The sequence below is a fragment of the Desmodus rotundus genome, chromosome 1 (genome assembly GCF_022682495.2).
Source record: "Desmodus rotundus isolate HL8 chromosome 1, HLdesRot8A.1, whole genome shotgun sequence".
Taxonomy (NCBI): domain Eukaryota; kingdom Metazoa; phylum Chordata; class Mammalia; order Chiroptera; family Phyllostomidae; genus Desmodus; species Desmodus rotundus.
Window position 1 is genome coordinate 144,810,816 of NC_071387.1, and position 26,488 is coordinate 144,837,303.

At 37.6% G+C, this 26,488-nt stretch overlaps 1 protein-coding gene across 5 annotated transcripts in view; it reads left to right on the forward strand.

The window, feature by feature from the left end:
* The window catches only part of WDR36 (WD repeat domain 36), a 52,320-nt gene extending 26,273 nt beyond the window's left edge, over positions 1 to 26,047 (forward strand). Inside the window, exons 17-27 of one of the 5 annotated variants that reach the window (XR_011650416.1) lie at positions 3,891 to 3,998; positions 5,312 to 5,409; positions 5,805 to 5,950; positions 8,312 to 8,431; positions 8,609 to 8,690; positions 10,149 to 10,336; positions 10,975 to 11,103; positions 11,685 to 11,797; positions 14,320 to 15,558; positions 24,805 to 24,853; positions 25,953 to 26,047. Coding sequence is in view for 3 of the 5 variants with exons in the window: in XM_071219396.1 (XP_071075497.1) it covers positions 3,891 to 3,998; positions 5,312 to 5,409; positions 5,805 to 5,950; positions 8,312 to 8,431; positions 8,609 to 8,690; positions 10,149 to 10,336; positions 10,975 to 11,103; positions 11,685 to 11,797; positions 14,320 to 14,389 (1,054 nt within the window). In the remaining 2 variants the exon portion in view is untranslated. Of the gene's footprint in view, positions 1 to 3,890; positions 3,999 to 5,311; positions 5,410 to 5,804; positions 5,951 to 8,311; positions 8,432 to 8,608; positions 8,691 to 10,148; positions 10,337 to 10,974; positions 11,104 to 11,684; positions 19,758 to 24,804; positions 24,854 to 25,952 lie in introns of those variants that run through there. The other 4 variants (XR_011650415.1, XM_071219396.1, XM_071219397.1 and 1 more) reach the window with 4 other exon arrangements.
* Positions 26,048 to 26,488: the final 441 nt, after the last annotated feature.

Here is a 26,488-nt window from a genome sequence, read left to right on the forward strand (position 1 = left end):
AAATAATTGAACAGACATAAATTTCACAGGTTTTCAACTCTGATAATTTATTTTTAAGTGAACACTGAGGCAGTGTTAAGTGAATACAGAGGCATGAAGCTGGGAGAAACCCAAGAGCAAGAAATGAATCCCACAGGGATTGGTAAAAGAAAATGTAGTATCTCCACTGATTGAACCAAAGTATATATTTTTAATAAAGACAAAAATAAATGCTACTTTGGTTAAGATTGGAAGTGGAATAAATGAGAAAGCTTGAAAAGCAATATCACACAACTGCTGCTGTCTGATTCCAGCTAAGCTAACATTTACCATGAGCCTGCTAGGCACTTTATATACTTTTATTTTTCATCTTCCCTTGTATCCTAATGGGTGTAGGTACTGTTACTATTATTAGTCCCATTTTACAAATGAGAAAATGGAGGCTCAAAGAGAAGTTACGTGATTTGCCCAAGGTGGCATAGTTGGTAAATGACATTTTGCTGCAATAAGCATTGGAGGAAAAAAACACATTTCCCAACAGTTGTGAATCTGCCTTGCTCAGCTTGTCTCATATGTTATAAGGATGATTTTCTCGATGTGGAAGATAATAGGGAAGTGAGTGATGAGTATTTCATATACACCCATATGTACCTGTTGGGGTTTTTGATTCCTGTTTTTAAACCATAGTTAGTATGACAGTCTTTGGAGATTCCTAGTCCTTCCTTCAGTAAGTAGCTTTGTCGTTTACATAACATGTTAAATATTTTAAGAATGAATATATTCATTGTGCAACTTGAAAAGTAAAACTGTTCATGAGTAAACCGTTGGGTGTGGTAACATACAGGTCTATCCACCTGGCATCGTGCCTATCTAAAAGAAATTGCATAGCTACTGAGCTGGTTCCTGTAAAGTTGTTTTAAAATACAGAAAATGCTCTTGTGTTTGTAGGGTTCTCAGAGAAGCAGAGGTGAAATTTTTTATCCCTGAAATTACCTGTCATTTTATACCTCTACCAACTTTTATTTCATTGTTTTCCATCTACTGCAAGTTCAGATTAAACTACCTTGTGGGTGACAAAAGTATAAAATAGCTTTAATAGAATTTTTGCATTTTGTTCTGTCTTCGTTTTCAGAGGAGCATTATGTGAAAATAATTGGAATAGAACATTATTTTGCATTTCTCACAGAGGCAAAACCATCCCTTTGATCTATTCATTAAAGATTCGTATGTAAGGTGATTCCATCATTTTGGAGATTGAGCATCTTGACACTGTCTGCATTTGTTCAGGATGTAACCAGAAATGACTTAGTGTGCAGGACTCTTTGCTTGAAAGTCTGATTTCTTAACGGTGGGAATTGGAATTGGCAGGAGACTATATGATATTTAGGTCTGGGCTTAAGCCTGCACACTTAACACTTTAATGAACTACTGTGGTAGTGTAAAATGTGCTGTGTATGTGGAAACCACCTTCCTCAATTTGATGCTTTTACATAATGGAAGGTTAGTCTAATGACACACAATAGCTGTGGAATCAAGTTGCACAATGAATTTGACAAAACAATAGTACTACATAAAATAAATTTGCTCAAGCAATAGATTCCCTTTTTAACAGATAAATTCTAAATGTGTTAGGAAGTTTCACTCACATACTTACATTTTTAATGAATAAATACTGATCAAGACAAGAAATGGTTAAATCTGAAATTGCTGTGTTTAGGCTTAATAATCATCTATATAGATTGGGATAATGTGTCTGCTCTACGTTGTTTTAGTTAAATGATTTAACATACAAAATTTAATTTAACAATCACTGGTGTAAGTGTTTACCAATGTTTCCTTTTCCCCAATTTTCTTGATTCCCAAAAGAAGCCATTCTTGTGAGCTCCCAAAGTAGCGTTGAACACAAATCAGATTTTATTACTCCCCTTTTTCCCCTTTCCTGAGAATGAAATAGCGCTGTCATTGTCCTGACCACACATCCAGGTGTGCTTCCGCTGCTCCTAAACTTACCTAGTCTGGTCTTTCTCTCGCGCATTCGTTATTTAAAGTTTACATTATAATCCCACTGTGAGGAAATTGAGAGAGAGATTTTATCATGGACAAGTCACTTAATGTCTCCACTGGAGAGTCTTCATTTACATTTGAACTGCTCAGGAATTACCAGTGCACAATTGTGCTGCTGTTGAGCTGCCTAGTACACCTTTAGTTTCGGCAGTGTTTCTGCTGAGTTTATAGTGACTGAAGTGTAGAGTGCTTGGGTGACAGTCTTGGCTCAACTTTCTACCTTGAGCAAGCTTTTAAATGTTACTGGGCCTCATTTTTCTGATCTATATAGTGAAGACAGATCTGCTTCATAGGGTTGTGAGGATTAAATTAGTAGAATCAAGGGCTTAGGATACTTGCTAGCATGGAATACTAAAAAAACCTGCTAACTGCTGTTACTGTTTTTCTTGAAATGCTTTATTTAATGTAGATTCTGAACTTCAGTCATTTTATTGTGCCTTCCCATGGATAATGGACTGGTTTCAGTGAATAAAGTAGTTTTTAAAACAGCCATGATTAAAGCCCATATACTTCTATTAAAGTATACAAAGTATTCACACCCTTAAGCCAACCTATGAAGCTTCCTTTGCAGATCTTTCTTTGCTCATTAAATTCACTCCTATCACTTCTTGCCGTCACCATTCTAGTTCAGATCTTTATAGCCTGTTAGATGACTGTTACCATAATTTCACTCTTCTTCCTGTTCACATATACTCTACAGCCTGATGGCAGATTTTTTTTGAGATTTTATTTATTTTTAGAGAGGGGAAGGAAGGGAGAAAGAGAGGGATAGAGACATCAACATGTCGTCTCTCGCGCACCGCCTACTGGGGACCTGCCTGCAGCCCAGGCATGTGCCCAAGACTGGGAATCGAAACAGCAACCCTTTTATTCACAGGCCGGCACTCAATCCACTGAGCCACACCAGCCAGGGGAGCAGGTTTTTTTTTTTTTTTTAATGAAAGTGAAGATTACACTACTCTCTGCTCAGAAGCCTTTTGTGACTTTTCATTGATCAAAAATAAAAATAAACTCAGCTGTTTGGTGTTCAAGACCTGTGCGTAGCCATAGGCTTATGTACTAAACCGCGCTCCTCACTAGACCCAGTTTGTTTTCCTTTGCCTTGCCCTTCACACTTCCCACAGCCGTGATATGCTTTCTCCACCATCACCATCCATTGAAATCCTTTCAGAAGGCTCATCTCCAATGCTCTGTTCTCTCAGAAGGCTACTCTGAGTCTCCTACCTGGGTGTAGTCGCTCTCCATTCTTCCCCAACCTTTAACCCCTCCAACTTTTAAAGCTGTGAGACTAGTTGTTATATGTTGCTTTATGGTTACACTTTATAGACTGAATTCTTTTATATTAATCATGCGTAGCATGGTTACCTATATGAAAAACAGAATTGCTCAAGTTTTTTTCATTAGTATGCTCTTACTATTTGAAGTCATTTTATTTTAGTTTCTCCTGTTGCCTAAGTCTTATGTTATTTTCATGGGGATAACAAAAATACAAGAGAAATTACTGAAAATTAGAAATATTAAATGTGTGACATCTTCAAAATTGTACCCACGTCATTCTACTAAAATGACATTCCAGAAAAAGTGTTTTCTCCTGTATTCTCCCTGCTGAAACTTTCTGTGTTTAATTGGTCAGTTTGATATTCCGGGTCGTTCTCATTAAGAGAGATTATTTTCGCATAGTAACTTTGTTGACAGAACTCTTTATTATTGATGACTTTCTGGTGTTGGTGATTTTTAAAAAAACAATTTTCTGCATCTCTTATCTCATAATCTTTTAACAAAAATTTATTTCTGAATTAAATGCTGTGGTAGAATTTAAACACTTTAACATCTTGATCATTTTATAGCCTTATAGACAGCTTTTTGTTGGACTCGGCTCCTCTCAATGTTACTATGTCCCCTACCGGAGACTTTCTGGCCACTTCCCATGTGGACCACCTTGGAATTTATCTGTGGTAAGTTCTTTCATACAGTTTTGTTCAGCGTAATGATATTGTCAGACATACATGGTTGAGATACCTTTATTCAAGTATGTATTCTAAACCACACAATTGATTTTTACATGTTATCATATTTGGCTTTTGTTTGCAGAAAGAATAAGTGAATTTTGAAATGTTAGAAAAAGGGAGACCCCAGCCAGGTCCAGCCCCTCCTGCCGCTAGTACCCCAATACTGCTTTATGATCTTAGCTCATCACTTCTCACATGTAGACTACTTTATCTATACAATAGGGGATCAGTGTGGGCAAGGTGCTTACTAAAATCATTCTGGTAGTACCGCTCTTCATAATCATGTAAAGATACTTACATGGTAATCTTCCAACTCCACTGTAATGAAATGTAAAACTTCAAGATAAATGGTCCATTATCTGGGCCTAGAAAAGTTTTTTGGCTATATCCTGAGTACAGATGTCTAATTCTTTTAACTGTTATTATTGAGGAAGAGGAAAAAATTATCTCTTTTTCTAATTATAAAATTTTATAATTAAATTATTAGGATACAAAAGTAAATTCAGTATACAATGGGAGTAAACTGGCTACCTTAATAAGCAAAATGGAGTATCTTCTGGAATCTGTGAGGCTTGAACAATCAAGACAAGAGAAGAATAGTAGCTCTGGGACCTCAGCAGCAGGAGCATATAGTACTACGACTAATATAATTCAGAACCTGATATTCCCTTTTTATTTTCCATTCAGATTAATAATGTATGGGAAACAGAATCTGATTAAACTCACTTTGAGGCAGGAAGCTACATCTTGATTAGTCGTCCAGGGTCATGGTGCAGGGTCAAAGTAGCAGAAACAGGGCTACTTAGAGGACCCCTCTAGGGCAGGGAAAACCTATGATTGTGTATAACCTCAAGGCTCCAGTTATCTTATTCTCTCTGACTTAACTCTCTGAGTCCATCCTTCCTTCAGTTAGTTGTTATTTCCATAAATGAAGGTTGACAATACAAATATATGGGAGTTATGTTACTTTATAAAAGTATTTATTATCCAGTACTGATCTCTCAGATAAATACTTTGTAGTACCACATTAATAATGTTTATGTGATGACATCTATGACGTGAATCAGGCATTCTCAAATTAATACTATTTATTTTTGAGATTTTTTTAAACTTGTAAGCAATTGGAATCATCTATAGCCAAGTTCAAGACTGTAGAAGTAATAGAAGGTTTTGTTTTGTTTTTTGTTTTACCAGTAATTGACGTTTTTACAAAATATATTCATAAGTTTTAAAATACATCTTGTGTTTTTATTTCTCAGGTCCAGTATTTCCCTGTATTCAGTTGTTTCATTACGGCCACTTCCCACAGATTATGTTCCTTCAGTAGTGATGCTTCCTGGTACTTGTCAAACCCAAGGTAATCACGAAATAGTAAAATCATTTTTGAAGTAACACCATAAACCTAACAGGGAGGTATTGCTACTGAAGGCAAAGTTTAATGCATTCGACCAAGGTATTTTTTAACTGAAGTGAAATATTTTGAATGACCTCATGAATTTTTACAAAAACGTGATTGATGTGGTGTTGATAAGATACCTAATAGTACACCAATAGAGAAGTGTTTTGGGTCTAGTGATGGGAGTTGTAGTCAGTGTGAGAAGAGGAGGAAATGAAATAAATAGAAAGAGTTTACAAGTCTACATTGAGTAAACGTGTTACAAAATACTAATAGATTTAGAATGAATTAAATTGCTTTTACATGATAAAAATGCCATTGTGTTATTTTTTTAACCTGAAAATTTTTGTTTTAAGATGTAGAATTATCAGAAGAAACCATAGAACAAAGCGATGAAATGATAGAATATGACTCCCCAGAACAGTTGAATGAGCAGTTGGTGACACTGTCACTCCTTCCTGAATCACGGTGGAAAAACCTTCTTAATCTTGATGTTATTAAGGTAATACTATAGCACACTTAATATTTGCCCCGAAAGACACATTCCAGAAGCCTTTTCTTTAGTAGAGATAGCTTCTTCTACTTTGAGAGCTTTAGGAGGAACAGTTAATACCTAAGGTAATAAAGAGAATGCCATTTAGTTGAATCCTCTTCAATCCAGTGTGATGATAGATTCTGTTTCTATATATGTATTAACTTTGAGAAGAGCACTTAGCAGACCTTTGAACATAGCAAGAGTATAGCCTGCAATTACAGAGCTATTAGAAATAGAATATATTAGAAATTGAATATATTAAATCCAGCCTATAAAGTTCTTTAACTTCTAAAACAAAAAAACATATATTGTCACTATAATGTATAATCTATTGCTAGTCATTTGGAGATGAAAAGAATTTCACTGGTCTTTTGAAAATTAATCTTCAGTTACCCTTTATACTCTGCTCTGTCAGCTATAAGAAAATGTTTAGAGCTTGCTGATATAAACATATAAGTTAATAAGAACTAGATATTATGTAATCTGTGACAACGGCAGTGAAAAAAAAACTAGCCCCTTTGTACTTGAGGAAATTACAATTTTACATGAAAAATGGACAATAATGGCATAAATTAGTGTTTTCAAAGTGAGTATCATGGCCCCTCATTTGTGAGTAGCAAAAGCAATTGAATAAATTAGAGTAGAAAATTTCGCAGGTTATCCTCTTAAAATGCTCAGTGTTGCTTTATGAAGCACATACACATGCCCTAGGGGTTGTGTGTGTGGGAAGTCACACTGTGGGCTGCCATGAAAAAAAGGGTCAGGAATGCTGACATAGATACCTATGACAAAGTGGTAAGTATCTTTGTGAGTAATAATTCAGTGCCCAAATATACATGAGTGTCTTGAGTAAGGAAAGAGACATTTTCACATGTTAATTTTCCTCACAGGAGTTAAACATGTTTCTTTTTACTTGCCCACTTTTTGAGAGATTGGGCATCAGCATAAAGGTATGTTATCCAGGAGCATACTTGTGAAATCTCTCCATCACGTTGTCTAATCTGTTAGCTCAAGGGAGTATTCAGTGAAATATCTTTAAAATAAAAGCAATGCATGAAAAGGTGTAAGTAGATGAGTGTGAAGGGAACAATCAGAATAATGCCCAGTTAATTGAGCTGAGTTTTCGGACTACTCCTGTTCCTTGCTAAGATATAGTTTGTTCTGCATAAAAAACTGAGTGAATAATTTTATGAGATAAATGCATACATCTCTTAATATTTCTATTGAATGAAAAAAGTTAAAATTTTATATTTGTTCTATGGGAAATTTTTCCACTTTTTTTTTCCTTAAGAGATTGGTAATTTCCACAGTGCTATGGAATGCCTCCAAAGTCTATTTTTATTTACAACTCAGGGACTGTCTCCCTTCTAACTCCAGAACAGCGAGTTTGAAAGGTAACTAGAACTCTTAATAGTCTCTGCTGTCCAAAGAAGGGCCATGTTTACCCTATCATTTAGCAGTACCTGTTTTCAGGTAGTAACTTTCTTTTATCCTGTTCCTCCATGAGGCCACCAGTATCCCTGGCTTTCTTTCAAAAAGAAATCTCTAGGGTTACAGAGCTCCTAGGACTGTAATGGAAGGTAAGGGGATGGAAGAGGAATAGTGTCAGTTGAAATTGTGAGACTCCTTTACCAGGCCGTTTACCATAGTAAGGCTCTTCATCAAGTGCTCCGGAGATAGTGAAACGTAGCGACACAGTCATTAACACTAAATCCTGTCAGTGGTTTCCTGATTAAATTCTACTAACACATTTTATAAACAAGCAGTAATGTTCTCCGGTTCTTAAAAACACAAAAGTACTAAGGAAAAAAATTTCAACAAAATACAAGAATTAGGAATATGCTTCACAAAAAATGTCACCTAATTACCTCTAATGGCAGAGTGTACCACTGGCTCCAGATTTCAATTTGAGAAATTGTTGAGCATTTACGTGAATTTTGCTTTCTAGCCCATTTTATTTAAAAAGTTATATTTTAATATTAAAGTAGTTCAAAAGTACTTGATTTTTATTTCCTCACCTAAATATTCATATAAATATTCATGTTTCAGGAAAATGAGTTATGTTTTTCTTAGGGCTTCTCCTGAACCTTGTCGTTTTTCTTCTGCCTTGTCAGGAAGGGTCCTGGAGGTTTGCTTAAGGAAGCCCATTTTAAAGATATCTCTGATGCTGGTTGATGGATTTTATTTTAATATTTTACTTTGGGAAATTTTCATTCCTCTGTTACTTTTTGGACTTTGTTTTTAGGTTGATTGGGAATTAAATATTAGAAACTGTTGGCGAGATAATTACTTGCTAAGTCTTTCCTTTTCTCATTTTCTCTTAATCAGAAAAAAAATAAACCAAAGGAACCTCCCAAAGTGCCCAAATCAGCACCATTTTTTATACCGACAGTTCCTGGCCTTGTACCCCGATACGCTGCACCGGAACAAAATAATGATCCCCAACAGGTAAGATCCAAGTTGGAACATTCTAAGTATATGGGGGGATGTGTTATACATTGATAGTTCTTTACCAAGACAGTTTTACACATATGGAGTAAATTAATGATAGCTTTTAATTATATTATACATTTTTTTTGGCTACAGTTGTGTTCTTTGAATAATGTGTATTTATTTTTGTTCAAGTCTAAAGTGGTAAATCTTGGAATTTTGGCCCAAAAATCAGATTTCTGCTTGAAACTTGAAGAAGGACTGGTAAATAATAAATGTAAGTTAAATTATAAAATATTTTACCAAGTATCTCCAGCTGATTTTACTTCATATGAAGAGAAATTTAATGAAATATTAGCATATTTCTTAGTGGCTGAAAGAAGATGATAAAAACTAAAAAGGTTGAAACTTTGGTTTTATTCTGAAGAAATTTTAACTTTTTTTAATATTCATTTTGGCTATATTAAATCAGTGACACTAAACTCAGATGATAATTGATATTAGAATAATCTTTTGAAAATATTTTATACTTTCTATATGGAAAACTAGATTTTTTTCTCTTTTTTTTTTTGCTTTTTTATTTTCAAATGTTTGTTTTTGTTTTTATTTACAAAAACAGTTTGCAGTACATTTAGGAATATAGCAGAGACTTGTTGTTTTCAGTGATTTCAGGTATTCCCAAATTATCTCATAAAAAGATAATCTTAAATTTATTGAGTTTGGTTAATAATAGACTTAAATTTTGAAAGCTGTAGTCTATAGCTAATAATGATAAACAATAAGAGCTGTAAGCAATTAACAAAATCACAATCACACTCTTGTTTGATTTATTCTCTTGTTTTCTGATGCAAATGCTTTTCTTTTTGTACCAAAAATCACTTAAGTCCACATTGGCAAAGTCAGAGAATGGCACTGCAGGGCCATTGCAGATGACTGGAGAATAATGGGATCATAAAAGGAGTAACTTGTTTTATTTATGGGGGTGGGGGGTGCAGCCAAAGAAGGAAGAACGCACTAGTGTTTAGTATATACTGAAGGACAGAAAATAAAATTTATTAGACTTTTGTCATTGGTAGTGTTCCTTTTTAAAAAGCTAAAAGCATACTTATTGCCACTGTAACATCAAATGCCTCACAATAAAATAGTTCTAAGTGCACAGAGTATGTATTCATAGGATGCATATGAAATGAGTGTTTTACCTCTAGAAAAGAAGTAGATTTGGGGTGGGTAAGAATAAGGTTCGGTCCTTCCCTTCATATATTTCTGTACCGTTAGAGAATGTGGTACTTTATAATTTTTTAACAAGAAAAAAGGAAGTTAAATTAATTCCCCCACCTCATTCTATTTCCATTTGTAACTACTATTGATAATTTGTTACGTATATTTTATAGCCTTCTTATATTTAGATTTGTTCTGACTTATTTGTGAGCATCTTAAAAGCGTCTGTTGCTAGGCATTAATTAGATTTCCTTTAATAGCCTTAACAGCAGAAAAACCTGAAATTACTGAAAATGTAAAAAATGTAGTGCTTTTACTACTTATTTATTGTATTGTATCATTTGCCTGGTTTTATTTAATTTGGGTATTATTCCACTTAATAGGAAAAAATTAACGCACAGAAAGAATTTCCTATGCAGTTTATATATATGTTGCTTGGGATATGAAGTGAACACTGTAGTTTCCTAACTGAACTGATTATAGGTAATAACTGGATTATTTTTAAAACTTAATACAGATGAAGCTGCTCTTAACCTTCTGAAAGAATTGGGCCCATCAGGAGTTGAAACAGAGCTGCGAAGCTTGTCTCCTGAGTGTGGTGGGTCTATAGAAGTTATGCAGAGTTTCTTAAAAATGATCGGAATGATGTTGGACACAAAGCGTGATTTTGAGTTAGCCCAGGCGTACCTAGCATTGTTTCTGAAGGTGAGTGAAATACGAGACGGTACTTTAGCGTTTTCCTTCCTCTGGAGTCATGTCTGACAGCACTTTCTGCAGAGATGGAAATATGCTCTATCTGTACTGTCCAACATAGCAACCGTTTGTCTCATGTGGCTACAGTGACTCAAAACTGAGCTTTTTATTTTATAGGAACTTAATTAAATTTAAACAGGCAGCTGTGCCTAGTGACTACCTCATTGGACAGCAAGACTGTGCAGCTTTGTGGTCTTTTTTTTTTCTCACTCAGCACGAATTTGCCCCAACTCAGACTTTTCTGTCATCTGTGTGATTCAATATACTAAACTATTAATTTTTAAGTAGTTATACTTTGGCTGCTTTTCTGTGATCATGAACAGAAAGTTAGGTTTTATATGTCTTTTTTTTTTCTCCTGCTGAAATCAAAATATTTACTTCTGTCTTTGTTGAAGGATTTCAAGGGATTTGGAAATAACAGAGCTGCTTTTATGACTAATATAGTGGAGAACTCATGCATCTTTCAGTAGTACAGTGTATTTAAGAAGGTACATGATGCCGATTTTCAATGATAGCAGATATGATTCTTCATCTATCATTAATATATGAAATCTTTTCACTTGATCTGGTTTTTTTTATCCTCATCCAAGGACTTGCTTACTGATTTTATGGAGAGGGGAAGGAAGAAAGAGGGGGGAGAGGAACACGGATGTGAGAGAGAAACATTGATCCATTGCCTCTTGTATGTTCTCCAACCAGTGACTGAACCTACAACCCAGGCATGTGCCCTGACCAGGAATCAAACCCATGACCCTTCAGTTTACAGGACAGTGCTCCAACCATGTGATTGACACCAGCCAGGGCTGATTATTTAAAATTATTTAAGAAGTAGATATTTAGATGGCAGCATATGGGATGAAAAAATAGAAATGCCATTAATCGTTTCTTCATTCTTCCAAATTTACCAAGTTTAGTTTCTGAACATAAATTTACTTAAATCTTTAGAAAATAAAGCAAAGATTACCAGTGGGTTACAATGAAAAGAGAAACTTAAAGAAGCACAGAAATTGGGGCTTGGTGTTAGATCTGTGTCCTTGTTCCTGGATCCGTTTCAGGACTTTGCCTAAATGGGAGAGAGTGATGACCGCTTCTCCTCTGCTCAGGGAGTGACTGCACCGTAAAGGAATTCATAATGAAAAGTTAGATGGAGGAGAGGGAAATGGGAAATGGTAATAAACCACATTTAAGAAAAAAAAATTCATAATTGTATCTTCTGATGTTTCTCAGTAGAAAGATTGAATCCAGAATAAACAAACTTTTAATTGTCTTAAATTAAATATTTATCTTTTTTGTTTTTCAGCTGCACCTTAAAATGCTTCCTTCAGAGGCAAAACTTGTAGAAGAAGTGACAAAGTTGTCGTCACAGGTGGAAGAAAACTGGATTCATTTACAGTCCCTCTTCAATCAAAGCATGTGTGTTTTGAATTATATAAAAAGTGCTTTGTTATAAAAATAATTTAAGTGACTTTTATAAATCAAGGACTTTTATATTAAATGGATTCAGTTTAACTCATATTTTGTTTTTCAAGTTTCATTGTGAAAGAAAATAGATGCCAGCACTACTGACTAGTCTGTCCTTTTCCACTTAAAAGAAAAATACTTTATTGGAATAAAATTATACCAGCCTTTCATTTAAAAGACTTAAATAATCTACTGACATGATTTATTTTCTGAGTCTCTTCACATCAGTTATTTATGTATGACTTTTTTTTTAATTGTTATCACAAGCTCATGTTTTTTGAATATTCGTCGTGTATAAGAGATGCTGGATATTTTGTGTAAAATATTGCTTAATTGTGTTGAAGATAAGTATCTAATACAGTTAAAGAAACACCTTTGTGATATGAAGTAAAAAGGTGTTTTCTTTCTTGGTGGCCTCTGCTGAACGCATGGATCATGGACCCGTAGAGCTGGGAGGTGTAACAGACACCAGTGCAGCCCTCTTGTAATGCAGAAGGGGAACACTGCCCTAGTCCTCTCCCCATTGTAGCCTTTTTTAAAAATTTATTTTTATTGTATTTTTTCCATTACCATTTATCCCCCTTCCTGCAATTACCCCACACTGTTATCTGTGCCCATGAGTCCTTTCTCCTCTTTGCTCCATCCTTCCACCTCCTAACACGCTCCCACCGCCAGAGCTGTCAGCCTGCTCTTTCTCTGTGGGAATGTAGATTGCTGCAGCCACTGTGGAAAGCAGTATGGAAATACCTCAAAAAATTGAAAATGGAACTGCTTTATGACTCAGCAATTCCACTTCTGGGAATTTATCTAAAGAAACCCAAAACACTAACTCAAAAGAACAGAAGCACCCCTATGTTCATTGCAGCCTTATTTACAATCTCCAAGAAAAGGAAGCAGCCCAAGTATCCATCAGTAGATGAGTGGATAAAAAAGCTGTGGTACATTTACACAATGGAATACTGCTCAGCCATAAAAAAAAAAAAAAAAAATTTAACACTTAGCAACAGCTTGCATGTTGCTGGAGAACATTATGCTAAGTGAAATGAGCCAGTAGGAGAAAGACAAATACCGTATGATTTCACTCATCTGTGGAATCGAATGAACGAACTGAACTAACAAGCACTGTATCCTTTCTAAATCAGGAATGCGAGAGGCAAATTGCTACAGGAGACAGTTGAACAGATACTCAAGATAGATGAGGGAAATTCCAAATTCATTGAGGATATTTCTTCAAAGGCTTTTCTTCCTTACTGATGACCTATTTTGGCAACTGCTGAGTATACTTTCCTCTCATCACCATTGTGAAACCAGATGATAGCTCTGGCAGTTCCTCTTTTCTCATCATTATTTTCTCTCCCTGTTTCAAAACTTACCAATATGTGAATTAAAAATAAGCAATTCTCAAAAGCACAGTGCTCTAAAAATAATGTTCAGTTTATATACTCAAAGATAGTGTCATTCGTAAAATTAACCTGGCTGTATTTGAATGCTAATATCATTCTCATTAGGATATGGTTTTACAGAATAATCACCAGAAGGAACAGTCCTCACAAGTTGTTTTCAGTGTTAAGTGTTTTGGTTAAATGTGTAAAGTAGAATTAGTAAACTGCTAAAGGAATAAGCCAATTTAGTTTTGTACTGTTTTTCTTTTAGAAATGTCTATAAACTTAGAGCCACTGACCAAAATGTTAATAATGACTTAAGTTCTAATGTGAGAAACCGTTTCCCTCTGCCCCCAAAACTATAGTCTAAAGATGTGACAAAATTCCAATAGACAAGCACATACCATGTGAAGATTATAAGGAGACTGGAACAGAATAATAAGGGCTCTAAACTGGAATTGTATCGCTTTTATAAATCTTGAGCTGAAATTTTTCTCTTTTCAAATGAGAATGCAGAAGTTGAGTGTGTTGTTTTTATTGGAGGTACTGTTTTATTTAGATACAGCCCCATTTTTAGGTAATTTTCCAGAGCCATACCTGTGTGTTTGCCATCAAGAAAGGGAGGGGAAAAGAAATACAAAGGATAATTTGTGTGTATATTTGTTCTTAAAATATATCAGTCTTTGCATGCTGCTTTTTCTTTAAAATTCAAATTATAAATGCAGTATATGACGTTTTACTTGTAAAGACATCAGAGACAAGTCTATTTTTGACAGTGACCTTAAATCTCAGTATCTTCCCTAGAAGTCAGTTAACTTTCATCTAGACCTTTTCTATGAATGCATGTAGGTGTTATATGTAGCCACGGGAAAAAAATGTATAGTTTTGGTTTTTACATAAATATATGTGTATATCATTTGGCAACTTTCGTACCTGATTTCTTTTACTTTATTATAATAATCTAATCTATTATATTCACAACCTGTATAGCCTATAATGGAAACTTAGGTTAGATTCCTTTTTCTTTTTTTGCTAATTACGAGCAATGCTGAAAGAATGTCATCCTGTATGTATGTCTCTTTGCATATAAAGATTTCTCTGGGTACAAAAACACAATGGAATTCTACTCAGCCATAAAAAGATGAAATCTTACCTTTTGTGACAGCATGGATGGACCTAGAGGACATAAGTGAAGTAAGTCAGAGGAAGACAAATACCATATGATTTTTCTTATAGGTGGAATCCAAAGAACAAAAAATATAGAAGCAGGCTCATAGATACAGAAAATAGACAGTTGACAGAAAGAAGGGGTGTTGGGGGATTGGGTGAAAAAGATGAAGGGGTTAAGAAGTACAAATTAGTAGTTACAGAACAGCAGGTGAGTTACAGCAGAGGGAATACAGTCAGTAATACTGTAATAACTACGCGTGGGGCCAGATGGGCACCTGAAATAGCGGGGGACCCTCTGTGCAGTACATCAGTGTCTCACCGCTATGCTGTACGTCTAAAACTAACAGAGTAATACTGAATGTAAACTGTACTTGAAAAATAAAAACACTTCTCGGTAGCATAAAACATGCTTAGCTTTTGAATGGTTGGGCCAGAGTTAGGCAGTTTTAAAGAGATACTTCAGTTGGCTTCTAAAATGGTTGTTAACAATTTATAGTTTCTCCTCAGCAGTGAATGACTACCTGCTCCCCATATCATTAAAGACATTATTAGAATTTTTTATTAATCTAGTGGGTGAAAATGTACCATAATTTAAAGATCTGGTGAAGTGACAGGCATCTTTACATATGTTTATTTTAGATCATTTCTGTATTTCTCGTGAATTATTTTTTAACACTGCCAATTTTTCTATTGAATGATTTGTCTTTTTATCTCATATGTTAGGAGTTTTTCATATAGTTTAGATATTAGTCTTTGATGTCTGTTAATATTTTCTTAGTCACTTGTCTTTAATTTTACTTATAATGTCTTTTTGTAGATATTTTATATATGGTCAAATTGATAAATTTATGACCTTTATTTCAAAATATAAAGCATATATTCTATATTTTCTTCTAAGACATGTATGTATGCACTGAGATCTTCACCTGAAATTGATTTTTGTGAAGTGTTAATACGGAGGTACTTTTATTCAAGTGTCCAAAACTATTTACCAAAGTCCATTCTTTACTCACTGATTTGAAATTTGGTTTATTATGTGCTAAATTTTTTAATTGAGGTATTTAATATCTCCAATATATTGCTGTGATTATAGTTTTCTGGTATGTTTACAGATTTGGTGGGGGTGAAACCTAAGGAGTTTTTACAGTTTCTCAGCTATTGGTAAGCATATCTTCTTGAAGTTTTGATGTTGGTTACACTAGATTTCCAGTATTGATTTGTAGAGTACTGCAGTGGCAATTCTCTTCAAGAACAGTGTGTCTTCCTCACACCAGATCTTCTGTGGGCTTCTTTCGTTTTCATAAGACTTCTTGTTTAATCACATTTCTGACATTTATTTCTGGGGATTGTATTTTTGTTTCTATACTGAAATACAACTTTTAAATATATTTTATAATTGGCTATTGCTGTCCTGGTAAGAGCAATTTAATTTTTTAAATGCTGATTTAGTACTACACTGTGGAAGTTTCCATCTATTCTTAGAAAATCTAAGAGAATCCCACCTCCTGCAATTGTAAGGCTTCATTTTCTATTCAGTATGTTATTTAATTGTCTTGTTAGGATTGCTTTAGCTATGATCAGACACAGAATGTTGGGTAGTAGCAGTGCTTAGCAGAAATTTTTGGCTGATTTCAGTGGAAATATTTTTAAGGTCCCACTATTAAGAATAATGTATGCTCTGAATTTCCGGTAGATACCTTGTTAAGTTCTATTTATTACTGATTTACTACTTTTTAAACTAGAGGTAAGTATAGAATTTTATCAAGAGATTTCTCTGCATATGTTGAAAGATCAAAATTTTCTTTAATTGGTACAATTCAGTAAATTTTATTCAGATTCCTATTATTGAATCATTTTTATTCCTGGGATAGGACTGTTTGTAAGTAAGGCGAAACTGGTGCATTTGTCTGCTTCATGGCATTATCCACCCTTGATACATTTTTTTAATTTGCCTAATCAAATGGGGAAAAAAAGTCATACGTGAAGTCTTTATTATGTGGTGATTTTTGCCTGTTTGATTTTTTCCTGTGGTTACTAAACTAACTGGTTTTCTGTCTCTTCTCAAGAAATTACATTTTTCTTATAAATCATGCCTTTAATATAGATTTCACATTTATTAGTGTAAGTTACTATGGTTGTGCTTTTTTATTAATCACTAAGTTGCAAATGACAGAAGCGCAACTCAAATGTGTGAGTGCAAAGTCCAGGGATAAAGACCGACTTTACCTACTGCCAGATCCAGGGGTTACTCGGGATCAGTCAGTTTGTCCATCTGCCCCTTTCGCTCTCCTCATAATTGACTAACTGTTCAGTCAGGATCTCTCATTCCCTGATTCTTCGTATACTTAACTGAGAACCTACTGTGTGGCAGAATTTTATTTGTGCTGGGATATACTTGATCAAATTTTGAGGCAATTCAGCTGCCAGCAGCTCTGAATTTACCTATTTTCCCCCTAAACTAATTAGAGAGTGATTATCTTTTTTTTTTTTTTTAATCCTGAAACAGACTCTTAATGAGCCTCCTTAAACTTTGGACCATAGTGGAGGGGTGATTGCATGGTAACATTTAGGCAGAGGGAGAGGCCAGTGACAGCTCACAGTTTTCCATGATTGGATGATGTTTGGAGAGCTCTGGAAGTTTCCACCTCCTTCCTGAGGGAAACAAAGGAGAGAGCTGAAAGCAGAGGGCCAACAGTGAGCAGGGGCCCCGCAGCAGAGTGGCGGCAGCACCCTAGCCCAGGGCCCAGTGGGAAAGCTGGCAGAGACTTAAAGCTCATGGTGGTGGTGGTGCTGGGTGGAAGGAGTTGGAGGGGGAGATCTGGCAATACAGAAGGCTTTTCCTTTTCCCACATGGCATCTTGGAAAGGAAGAGGGAGTGGGTTGAACTGAGATGAAAGAAACCAGTTTAGTTGAAAATTTGAACACACGTTTTCAATAACATTCAGTAACCTAAGCTAATGTGGAAAGGACTGAGAAATTTTATTTGGTAATTTTGCACCCTTCCCCCCCAAATCCAGAGGTACAAGGGCTTATGATGAAATTTAATCAGTTATATAAAGTAACCAGTTCTGTAGGGATTTTCTTTTGCCTACTGTGGTGTGTTGAATTTCCTCTTCCAACTATGCTAATTTTTAATTCCAGCTGAATTCTACTAAATGTCTCTAAAGAAGTATATACATTTTCATTACAGACATGTAGGTAATAATGATGTAATGTTCACTGAAAAAAAATAAGAATGGGCCCTGGCTGCTGTGACTCAGTGGTTGAGTGCCAGCCTGCGAACGAAAGGGTCACTAGTTCGATTCCCAGTCAGGGCACATGCCTGGGTTGCTGGCCAGGCCAGGTCCCCAGTAGGGGGCATGTGAGAGGCAACTACACATTGATGTTTCTCTCCCTCTCTTTCTCCCTTCCCCTCTCTCTAAAAACAAAGTCTTAAAAAAATAAGAATGTCATAAACCCTAACAATTTTTAGCAATATCATTTGTTATTATGGCTAGGAATGGACCTTTCAAATCAGCATTTTTTGCTACCATTAAAATTTTTCCACTCTCTAAGTTCCAGTCTTTACAACTTCTTTATTTTGGCTCTTTTTCCCCATCTAACTTTCCAGTCTTGCCTCTGTCCCATTACTCTCGTTCCTGTTTCCTCACTCCTGACCACACCCTGCTCCCTAGAGTAAATATTATGCAAGCCCAGTGGGCAAATACGTGGCTGATGAGTAGGTTGCCCAGCCTGGGCTCACCTTACCATGTAGATTGAGTCTCTAAGCATAGTATGCCAAAAGGTGACAGCATGCCCATCTACCACTGTGTTGCACTTAACGTCATTCGTTCCTTGGCTTACTCTTTTTTCTGTTCAGATACTAGGCACTTACTCCATCTCAGATGCTGTTTCATGCTCTTGAAATACATCAGAAAACAAAACGCAAGGATATCTAGTCCTTGTGGAGCTTAATTTTAGCAAATCATTCTTTTTTACTTTTTGTCTGGCTTCTTTGCTTTTGCTCTTCTTTAGAGCAAAGACAAAGAACAATTGTTTCTAAGCCTTCGCACTTGCAAAAAGAGTGATTGCCAGAGTTTCTCCCCTTGTTTTTAAGTGTGGAGCGCATGTGCCCTGTGTGTGAGTGTGCGCATGTGTGTGCATGTGGATGGAAGGTCTCAAGTAGCTTCTAAACGTACATGTATACACCTGCGTGGAGGAAAGTACATGACAAAATGCCTGCATGCTGCTTTGCTGGCATTCATGTTTTAACAGGATTTGATTATAGTGTAGAAAAGTAATGCATATGAAGAGATAAAATAAGGAGGAAAAAAATCCCTACTCTTTTTCTGAAGGCACCACCTCTCCCATTCTCTAGAGGAAACGGCTTGGTATTGTATAGCCACATTTGGTGAAGAAAAGGCAAGGTATTGGCCTTGCCATGTTTGTCAGATGTGGTTTAGGGAGCTGAGGGCCACTCCCCAAGGGGCTGGGTGCCAGTGTTAGCTGTTGGCACGGTGAAGATAGTCTAACCCAGTGAAAAAGTGACAGCAAGGGACAGGATGGGTTGTTTATGCCCATTGCTGTGGTGATAAGGAGGTGAGGTGAAGGGCAACACATGAGCAGGGACTACAATGGTTGAGGAAATACCAGATGTATGTGGGGACCGTGTGCTTCTCTCAACCCACCCCATTCCCTTTCTCAGTGCTCAGTCAGTGTCCTGTGTGGGGTTCTACAAGATGCTGGAGATACTTATGCAAATGAGACAAGGTGCCTCACACCCAACTCCAGGAGATGAGCCATGCAGGAGGAATGGCAGAACAGCATGGAGACGAGGCCAACTACCATGGATCTTGAAAGAGAGGTGGATGGACAGTGGGATGCGCAGGAAATTCAGAAACCAAGGGGAAATGAAAAAAGCAGTGGAAAGTCAGGGGTGGCTGTGTGCATACTGATTGTTACCTCTGGGGATGTGTGGTGGCCGGCCGATGGTCCATGAACTGAGTGCAAAGGAAACTAGCCTTTCTGCGTTATTGCATGGCAAAAAAAAATTTTTTTAATTGGACAAAAATAGGAAAACCTGTTAACAACCATTGATTCTGGGCATTGATGTATTTACATTCCAGTGCTTTTTGTATTGAGTTGTTATTTACCCTATTTTACTTCATGTTTTTAGTCTTCATCATTTTTAAAAATAAAATGTATATATTTATCATCATCCATGTGTACATACATCCTATTATGTACACACATCATACATGGCTGGCCATAATTTCACTTCCTCCCAGGAGGTGACCCATAAAAGCTACAACTGTGTTTATTGCCCGAACCACTGAACCTTCCCAGCAGTCTGTAGGTTCCACTTGACCTAAAAACACATACTTGGATGTGAGTCTCTAGCATTTTCCCTTTGAGAGGAGAGGATGGTTTCCAGGTCTTGTCTCCTCTCTGCACTATGCTGAAATGAGCTGGGAGGCATGAGGCCCAGGAAGGGGCCATGAGTCACCTGGCACTTGGCTAAGCCTGGAGCACCTCCAGGAAGTGGTGGGAAGGGCAGCTCTTAGCAGAAGAGATCCTCACTTAAATGGCATGGTATGTGCCTGAGGTTTCCCAGAAAGCATGAGGAACATTGGGGTGGAGAGTTTCACTCTTCTTTAACAATAGGCAGAAATAATCCACTTGGTTCCACATGAACTAAATGGCAAAGAGACATAGTCTCAATTAGCTTATCTCTTTACTCTTTACCAGAGCTCAAAGAAGGAAATCACCATTCCCTTTCCTGCTGGGACCTGACAGTCACTTACCAAGTACACCACACCTTGTATCACTTGAAACCAATTTTATCTTTAAAAAATACCAATTCTTCCAAAGTTATTCTTTTTTGAAACAAGACTTTTTTCTCATAGTTCTTATGTAGCATAACCCCTGAACACAGCGTTGCCCAGAGGCACTTATGATAAATTTAGATTACATGGGCAATTTGTCTCACTATTTTCCTAGACCTTCAAAGGGCTCAGCCTGGTTGATTTCCTCTTCTGCCAATGTAGCCATCTCATCCCCATGGCTCTGCTTCTGCTTGTGCCCTTGCCCTCGATTGAACTTCCAAATTTACTGTAGATCCCAATGTTGTGCACACAAGTGTTCAGTGAGGACCTACTTTCAGTTTTCATAGAGCAATCCAGTGTTTACTGGGGGCCCCTGAAATCCTTTCAGAGGGTCTGCAGAATATTATGAAAAACCACTTGCATAAAAAAGCTGAGAGGTTATTTGATTATTTGATCTCAGTACTTCAAATGCTGAAAATATCAACAAGTATTTTCTATATAACCAGAGCTTAGGAGGGTCACTGATAATTTTTAACAGTGGAGGAGTGCTGAGACCAAAATGCTGAGAATGGCTACCCTACCTAATGGGGAGTTTAAGGAAATACAAAACCTCACCAAGAGGTGCCAGCATTTACTAAGCAATACCCAATGTTCATCTCCAAAAATGCCTTAAAACTTGACATGCCAAGATGTGGAATATGAATCAATGCGACTTTCAGATTCTCCGAGAAAGCCAGTGGGACCAGGGCAGGTGTCAGGTTTTGCAATTCCATTCAACCTCAGATGTGGTTGGGATTAGTTGTCTACTGAGTTCAGTTAGGACCTGAAGGCAAAGTTTGGCTTAAGACAATAAAGTAATAAATCAAGTATGTCTAAATTGTTAATACAATGAAATATATTAGTCTGAGTGTTTGGAATTAGTTTCAGCTTTTTCAGCAGGAAATCTACGAACATTAGGAAATCTTCTCAAATCTTTTATGGGCTGTGTCGCTGAGAACCACATCTACATTATTCAAAGCTACTTGCATGGCTGATAGCAGCCCTAGTGCTGGAGGTCCCTAGTGCTTCTGAAGGCTGGGGATCTTGACCACCACCCTCGATGGAGCACGTCGTCCACAGCGTCTCCTCCACAGCAATGCCTTACAATCGTATTGTCATGTGGGTGCCTCCAGCTGGAACAATCTAAGGCTCATGCCTGAACTCAAGTCCCAAGAGAGGCCGAGAGAGTGAAGCTCTGGGTTCTATGATGCAGGGACTTTGAGTGGGAAATTCTCCAGAAATAGAGAGTGTTCGTAAGGTATTTGTAGTAAAAGAAAGAAAGTAGGAGAGACATCCCCACAGCCGTCTCCTTGGCTATCCAACACATGCCCTTCTATGCTTAAACTTCACAGCGGTAACAGCAGCAGCAACAATAAAATACCATCCTTCATACAAATGAAAACACACTCATCCTCTTCCCTCTTACCTGACTGAAACAATTTTCTATCGGTTAAAAAAGATTTCAGGATTAAGTAACAGAAAATCCCAACTAATGATTTCAGCAAATTATTGGGGCTTATGTTTTAATGCACATCAAAAAGTCTAGAGGTAGGCAGTTAGTTGTTCAAGTTGGCTCAGCTTTCAGGGATGCTGCGAAGGACATAGGGGGTTTTCCCTACTTTCTCTGCTTCATTTGTAGGACAGAGACAAAGTTCCCCATGTCTGTCATTGTGGGGCCTTAAGATGTCTTCCAATAGCAGTAGACATCAAGCCTCATCAAACCTTCCCAAGCAGGGGCAGGGAGAGAGGCAAAATTATTTTGCCATTGGAAACACCCCCAACTACCCCCCAAACAGACTTCTCCTACCTATGCAGGGCAGAACTGGCTTGCGTGACACCGATAAAGAGAAATGCTGAATTTAGACAAAACATGATTTATCCCCCAGGGCTGGGGAAGGAGAGTAATGGACGTCATCAAACGCGATGCTGTTAAAGGGAAGACATGGCAGACGTCGCTGTTAAGCTGACAGAGGACACTGTGTGTGGGTTCATAATACCAACCAAGAAACAAAAACCCTTACGCCATTCATTGTCTATTAGAGATTGTTTTTATTGAGGTATGGGTTACATATGATTTAAATGAAAGAAATTTGGTGCGTAATTTAACAATAGTAAAATATTGTAGTAGGAATGGAAGTGCATGCATTTAAAGGAAGGAAAAATGGTCCAAATAGTGCAAAGCTTTTTCTTCCTTGTGATCCTGGCTCACCATCTCTTTGAGTAGCTACGAGTGTGATACATAACACTTCTAGAGTGATACACTTCTAGAATTGATAACAATTTGGCTCTTAGCAAAGAATCTAGCAGGTAAGATTTAAAGACAAAGGTGACTTCGTGACAAGGTCTGATCCTGCTCCTCTGTATAAACTTGCTTTTTAATAGCAGCCTGAATTTCGGGCTTCCTCCAAATTAAGGGCTGGTACGAGGTGGTCTGGTTGTTCTTACCTGTTCCACCACCTCAGGTCCCCACTCTGCTGATTCAGTATGAGCCAAATAACTCCTCAAATTATTGTATAAAACATCTTTATTGAGGTTATAGTTGCCATATAATAAATTGCACCTGCACTGTTTACTGCTCGATGAGTTTGGACACATGCATATACCTAGATGGCATTGTCACACCATGGCTGCCTCAGAGTGCCCTCTGCTGACTCCTGAAGTCCAATGCACATTCTGCAAGAAGTCAGGGCAATCTCAGGTCTAGCCCAGGACGTGTGGGCAAAGTACTGATGAGTCAGTTTTATCAGCATCTCGTCTGCCAATAGTAACACCTCATTAAAGTTAAAATCGAAAGACATTTCAACCAAGTGATGGCACACAGAGCTGGTTCTATCTTGTTCTTTTATCTAAAAATGTTAAATGACCTAATGTTACAAAGAATATTCTAGGGAGGTTTTCAGCACATTTTCTAGGGGTATATATGGGATAAAAAGCCATTCAATGTTCATAGCATTAAAACATACTACATTCAGGGGAAAAAAAAGTTTGCCTTTAAAGGTAAAACCATATCTATAAATTTTACTTTCCATTAAAGAAGAAGTGACAGAGAAATGACATATGTTAAAGAAGTATGTCATATCACTTTCCAGGAACTACTAGTTCTACCCTTTAAATGAATTCTGAAGAATACAAATATAAATAATACAAAACACAGAGTACTCCCTGTTTTTCTCCTTAAACTTACTATAGCAACTTAATATACCTTCCTTCAAAAACAGCAGTGGCCAGAAAGTTGTTGGCTGTGGAAAACTGACATCAATTATAGTTCATATCCTGTAGAAAGTAGTTTGTGCTCCAGAATTTCCCCAAGTCTAAGGCTTTAATCAGCTCCCAGGCCACGACTTGCACTTCAGAAGAATGAGTGGTGGTGGCTTTAAATCATTTCATACCCAACCTCCTTAACTACAAACTCCTTGACCATTAATTGTAGAAGATGAATATGAAGTGATGGCATGAAGGAATAGCAGGGAAACTGGAAGAGGAAGAGACAATGAGGACAATGAGGAAAGACAGCTCTGGGTGCACACCCTCCCCGCTTGCTCTTGTGTGTATCCGTGACTCCCTGCCTCCACCTGGCCAACATTCCAGTCCCCGTGCTGCCACTCAAACCCAGATACAGCACAATACTTGGCCTATTTCTTCATATTCCACAATATAACCATACTTAGCCTGTTCCTTTCTTGAGTACATGCTAATCTTTAGCCACTTTGGCTGCTTAGTTGAAATTCTCCCCATGTGCCCATAGCTTCCTACTTTGTGGTTTTGCTTATGTTCTTTGCTCCACTTAGGACACCCTCCCTGCCAATTTCCAAATATAAAAGGAGAAAACATTGCTTCCGGAGTAAGCCTCACCCACTGGCAGGCCTGTTGGAAGCTCTGGAGTCCTTTCCGTTTTAAAATGAGGGTTTAAAAACTGTGTAGGTCGCCAGGGCTCCTGGAAAATGCCACACCCACTAAAAAGCCTTTCTGCTTCACCCACGGTAATTGCGTGTCTCTCAGGCACCTCCTTGTGATACGTGTCTGGTGGTGCGCTGCTGCAGTGCCTCCATGGAGGAAGAGAGTAAATCTATGTCCTGAAGGCCATAGGGGATAGTCTAGAATAATCTGGCTTACCTTTTTGAGAAACTGTATTTTTTGCACTTTATAATATATACGTTTGTTTTCATGTAAAATAATTCATGAATTTTCTATTGAATTGTGCCAGGACCCATTGGCAATTCAGCAAATGGTCTCCAGGTAGTGTTGATATCTGGAACACTCCCCAGCAGGTTGCCTCTAGCTCTTAAACAGACCTGTACAGTTTTCAGTATAGTACCCCCCCTTATCTGTGGGGGTGTGTTCTAAGACCCCCAGTGGATGGCTAAAACCACAGAGAGTACCAAACCCTATATATACTATGTTTTTTCCTATACATACATACCTATCATAAAGTTTAATTGATAAATTAGGCACAATAAGAGATTAACAACAATAACTAATAATAAAAGAGAACATTGATGACAATATACTGTAAAAATGTATATGAATGTGGTCTTTTTCTCAAAATACCTTGTACTGTTCTCAGCCTTCTTGTGAAGACGTGTGACAACCCACAGTCTACACGATGGAATTAAGTGAGTATGCAGAACAGCATGCAATTGAAAACTTATGCATTGTTTATTTCTGGAATTTTCTATTTAATATTTTCAGACCAAGGTTGACCGCAGCTAACTGAAACCATGGAAAGCAAAATTGCAGAAAAGGGGGGACGACTATACGTCAGTGTGCCGCGTGTAGGTCAGCCCTTCCTATTCGCTGATATGTGACAACCACAATGGGCCCGTTGCATGTGCCCTCTTTCCTAAATCTTGCGTGTGAGAAGTATGTTCCTGCCAGGTCCCTTGGGTTCAGACAGAGTTGGGCTGTTACTTATCCATGCATCCCTAGTATTGACTAACAAGGTGGTTTGAGTACCTGCTCAACAAGCATCTGCTTCAGGCAATTGAGATGAATGAAAGGGAGAGGAAAGTGAGTCAATACAATCAGATCCCTCATTTCGAAGCTTAAAGGACCCCGGAGCTCCCATCAGGCCTGCCAGAGGTTTGGGCTCGCTCCAGAAGCAATGCTTTCTCCCTCACTTCAGCCTCTTCCTTTCCCCCTGTGGGCCTCCATACTAAACCTTGACATCAATATTTATTTGAATGAACATAAGCTAAGAAATTATGAAAAGAAAGGGCAAAAAAATACTACCCTGCAGAGCAGAGATCAGAACTCTGAGGCAAGCATCCTGTCCAGATGCTACTGTGCCCCGTGGGTCTGCAATTCAGAGCTCTGAGGACAGAGGTGCTGCCGGATTGGCACTTGGGGAGGTGCCACACGGAGACAGGACCAGACCTGGGAGGAGGCAGCATTGCCCAACTGGTACTGATGCCTCTAACTGGGTGCTGTGAGGCCGTGAGATTCTAGCAGTCTGGAAAACTCGCAAACTAGAATCAGCTGTGCTTCTGGGGGAACCAACTACTTCTGGATCAAAAAAGTGTTGCTGGGGGCAGCTGACGGGAGCAGGGAGCACACAAGGAAGACAATGTTTCTCTCCCGCTCACTGGAGAGAACTCCTGTCTTCCTACCCCCAGGAAAATAGCAGGAACACAATTTCCCTGTGGTAATCAGGACAGATCACCCAGACGCCAGCATCAACTTCCAATGCCACGGAAACTTTGATTTTTTTCCCAGGTGGAAGCATTCCTCTCTGAGGAGTGAAAACTTCCAAACCAGAGGAGCTCAAAACGGAGGGGGCAGGAAGCAAGGACTCTGAGAGAAGATAATTAAAGGTGAGTCACTCCCACTTCCACCATTTAATTTTCTGATTGGGACATTCTGATTGTGGGAGAAGCAGCCCCCATATATTTATTGTTGAATCAAAACATATTCTGCCTTCTGCAAGATAATATTAATTCTCTCAGGGTAGCGTCAGAATTGAGTCTTCAGTAAGTTCAACTAAGATCATAATTGAGACTTCAGTAAGCTATTCTACTGCCCATCAAGCCACATCCTTCTGTAGGTTCAGGGTCATGGTAAGACCAGTGAACTCCATAAGCATGAGCTTGCTGATGTACTTTTGCCATGATAGGAGTTTCTTGATACGAAATAATAGTATGGGAATAGCATGGTGGTAAACAAAGCACTTTGTAATTTCTTACATGGTGGTGGCCGCCAGAAGTATTAAAGGGAAAAAACACAAATGCTATCTGAAATAGGAGTCTATTCTA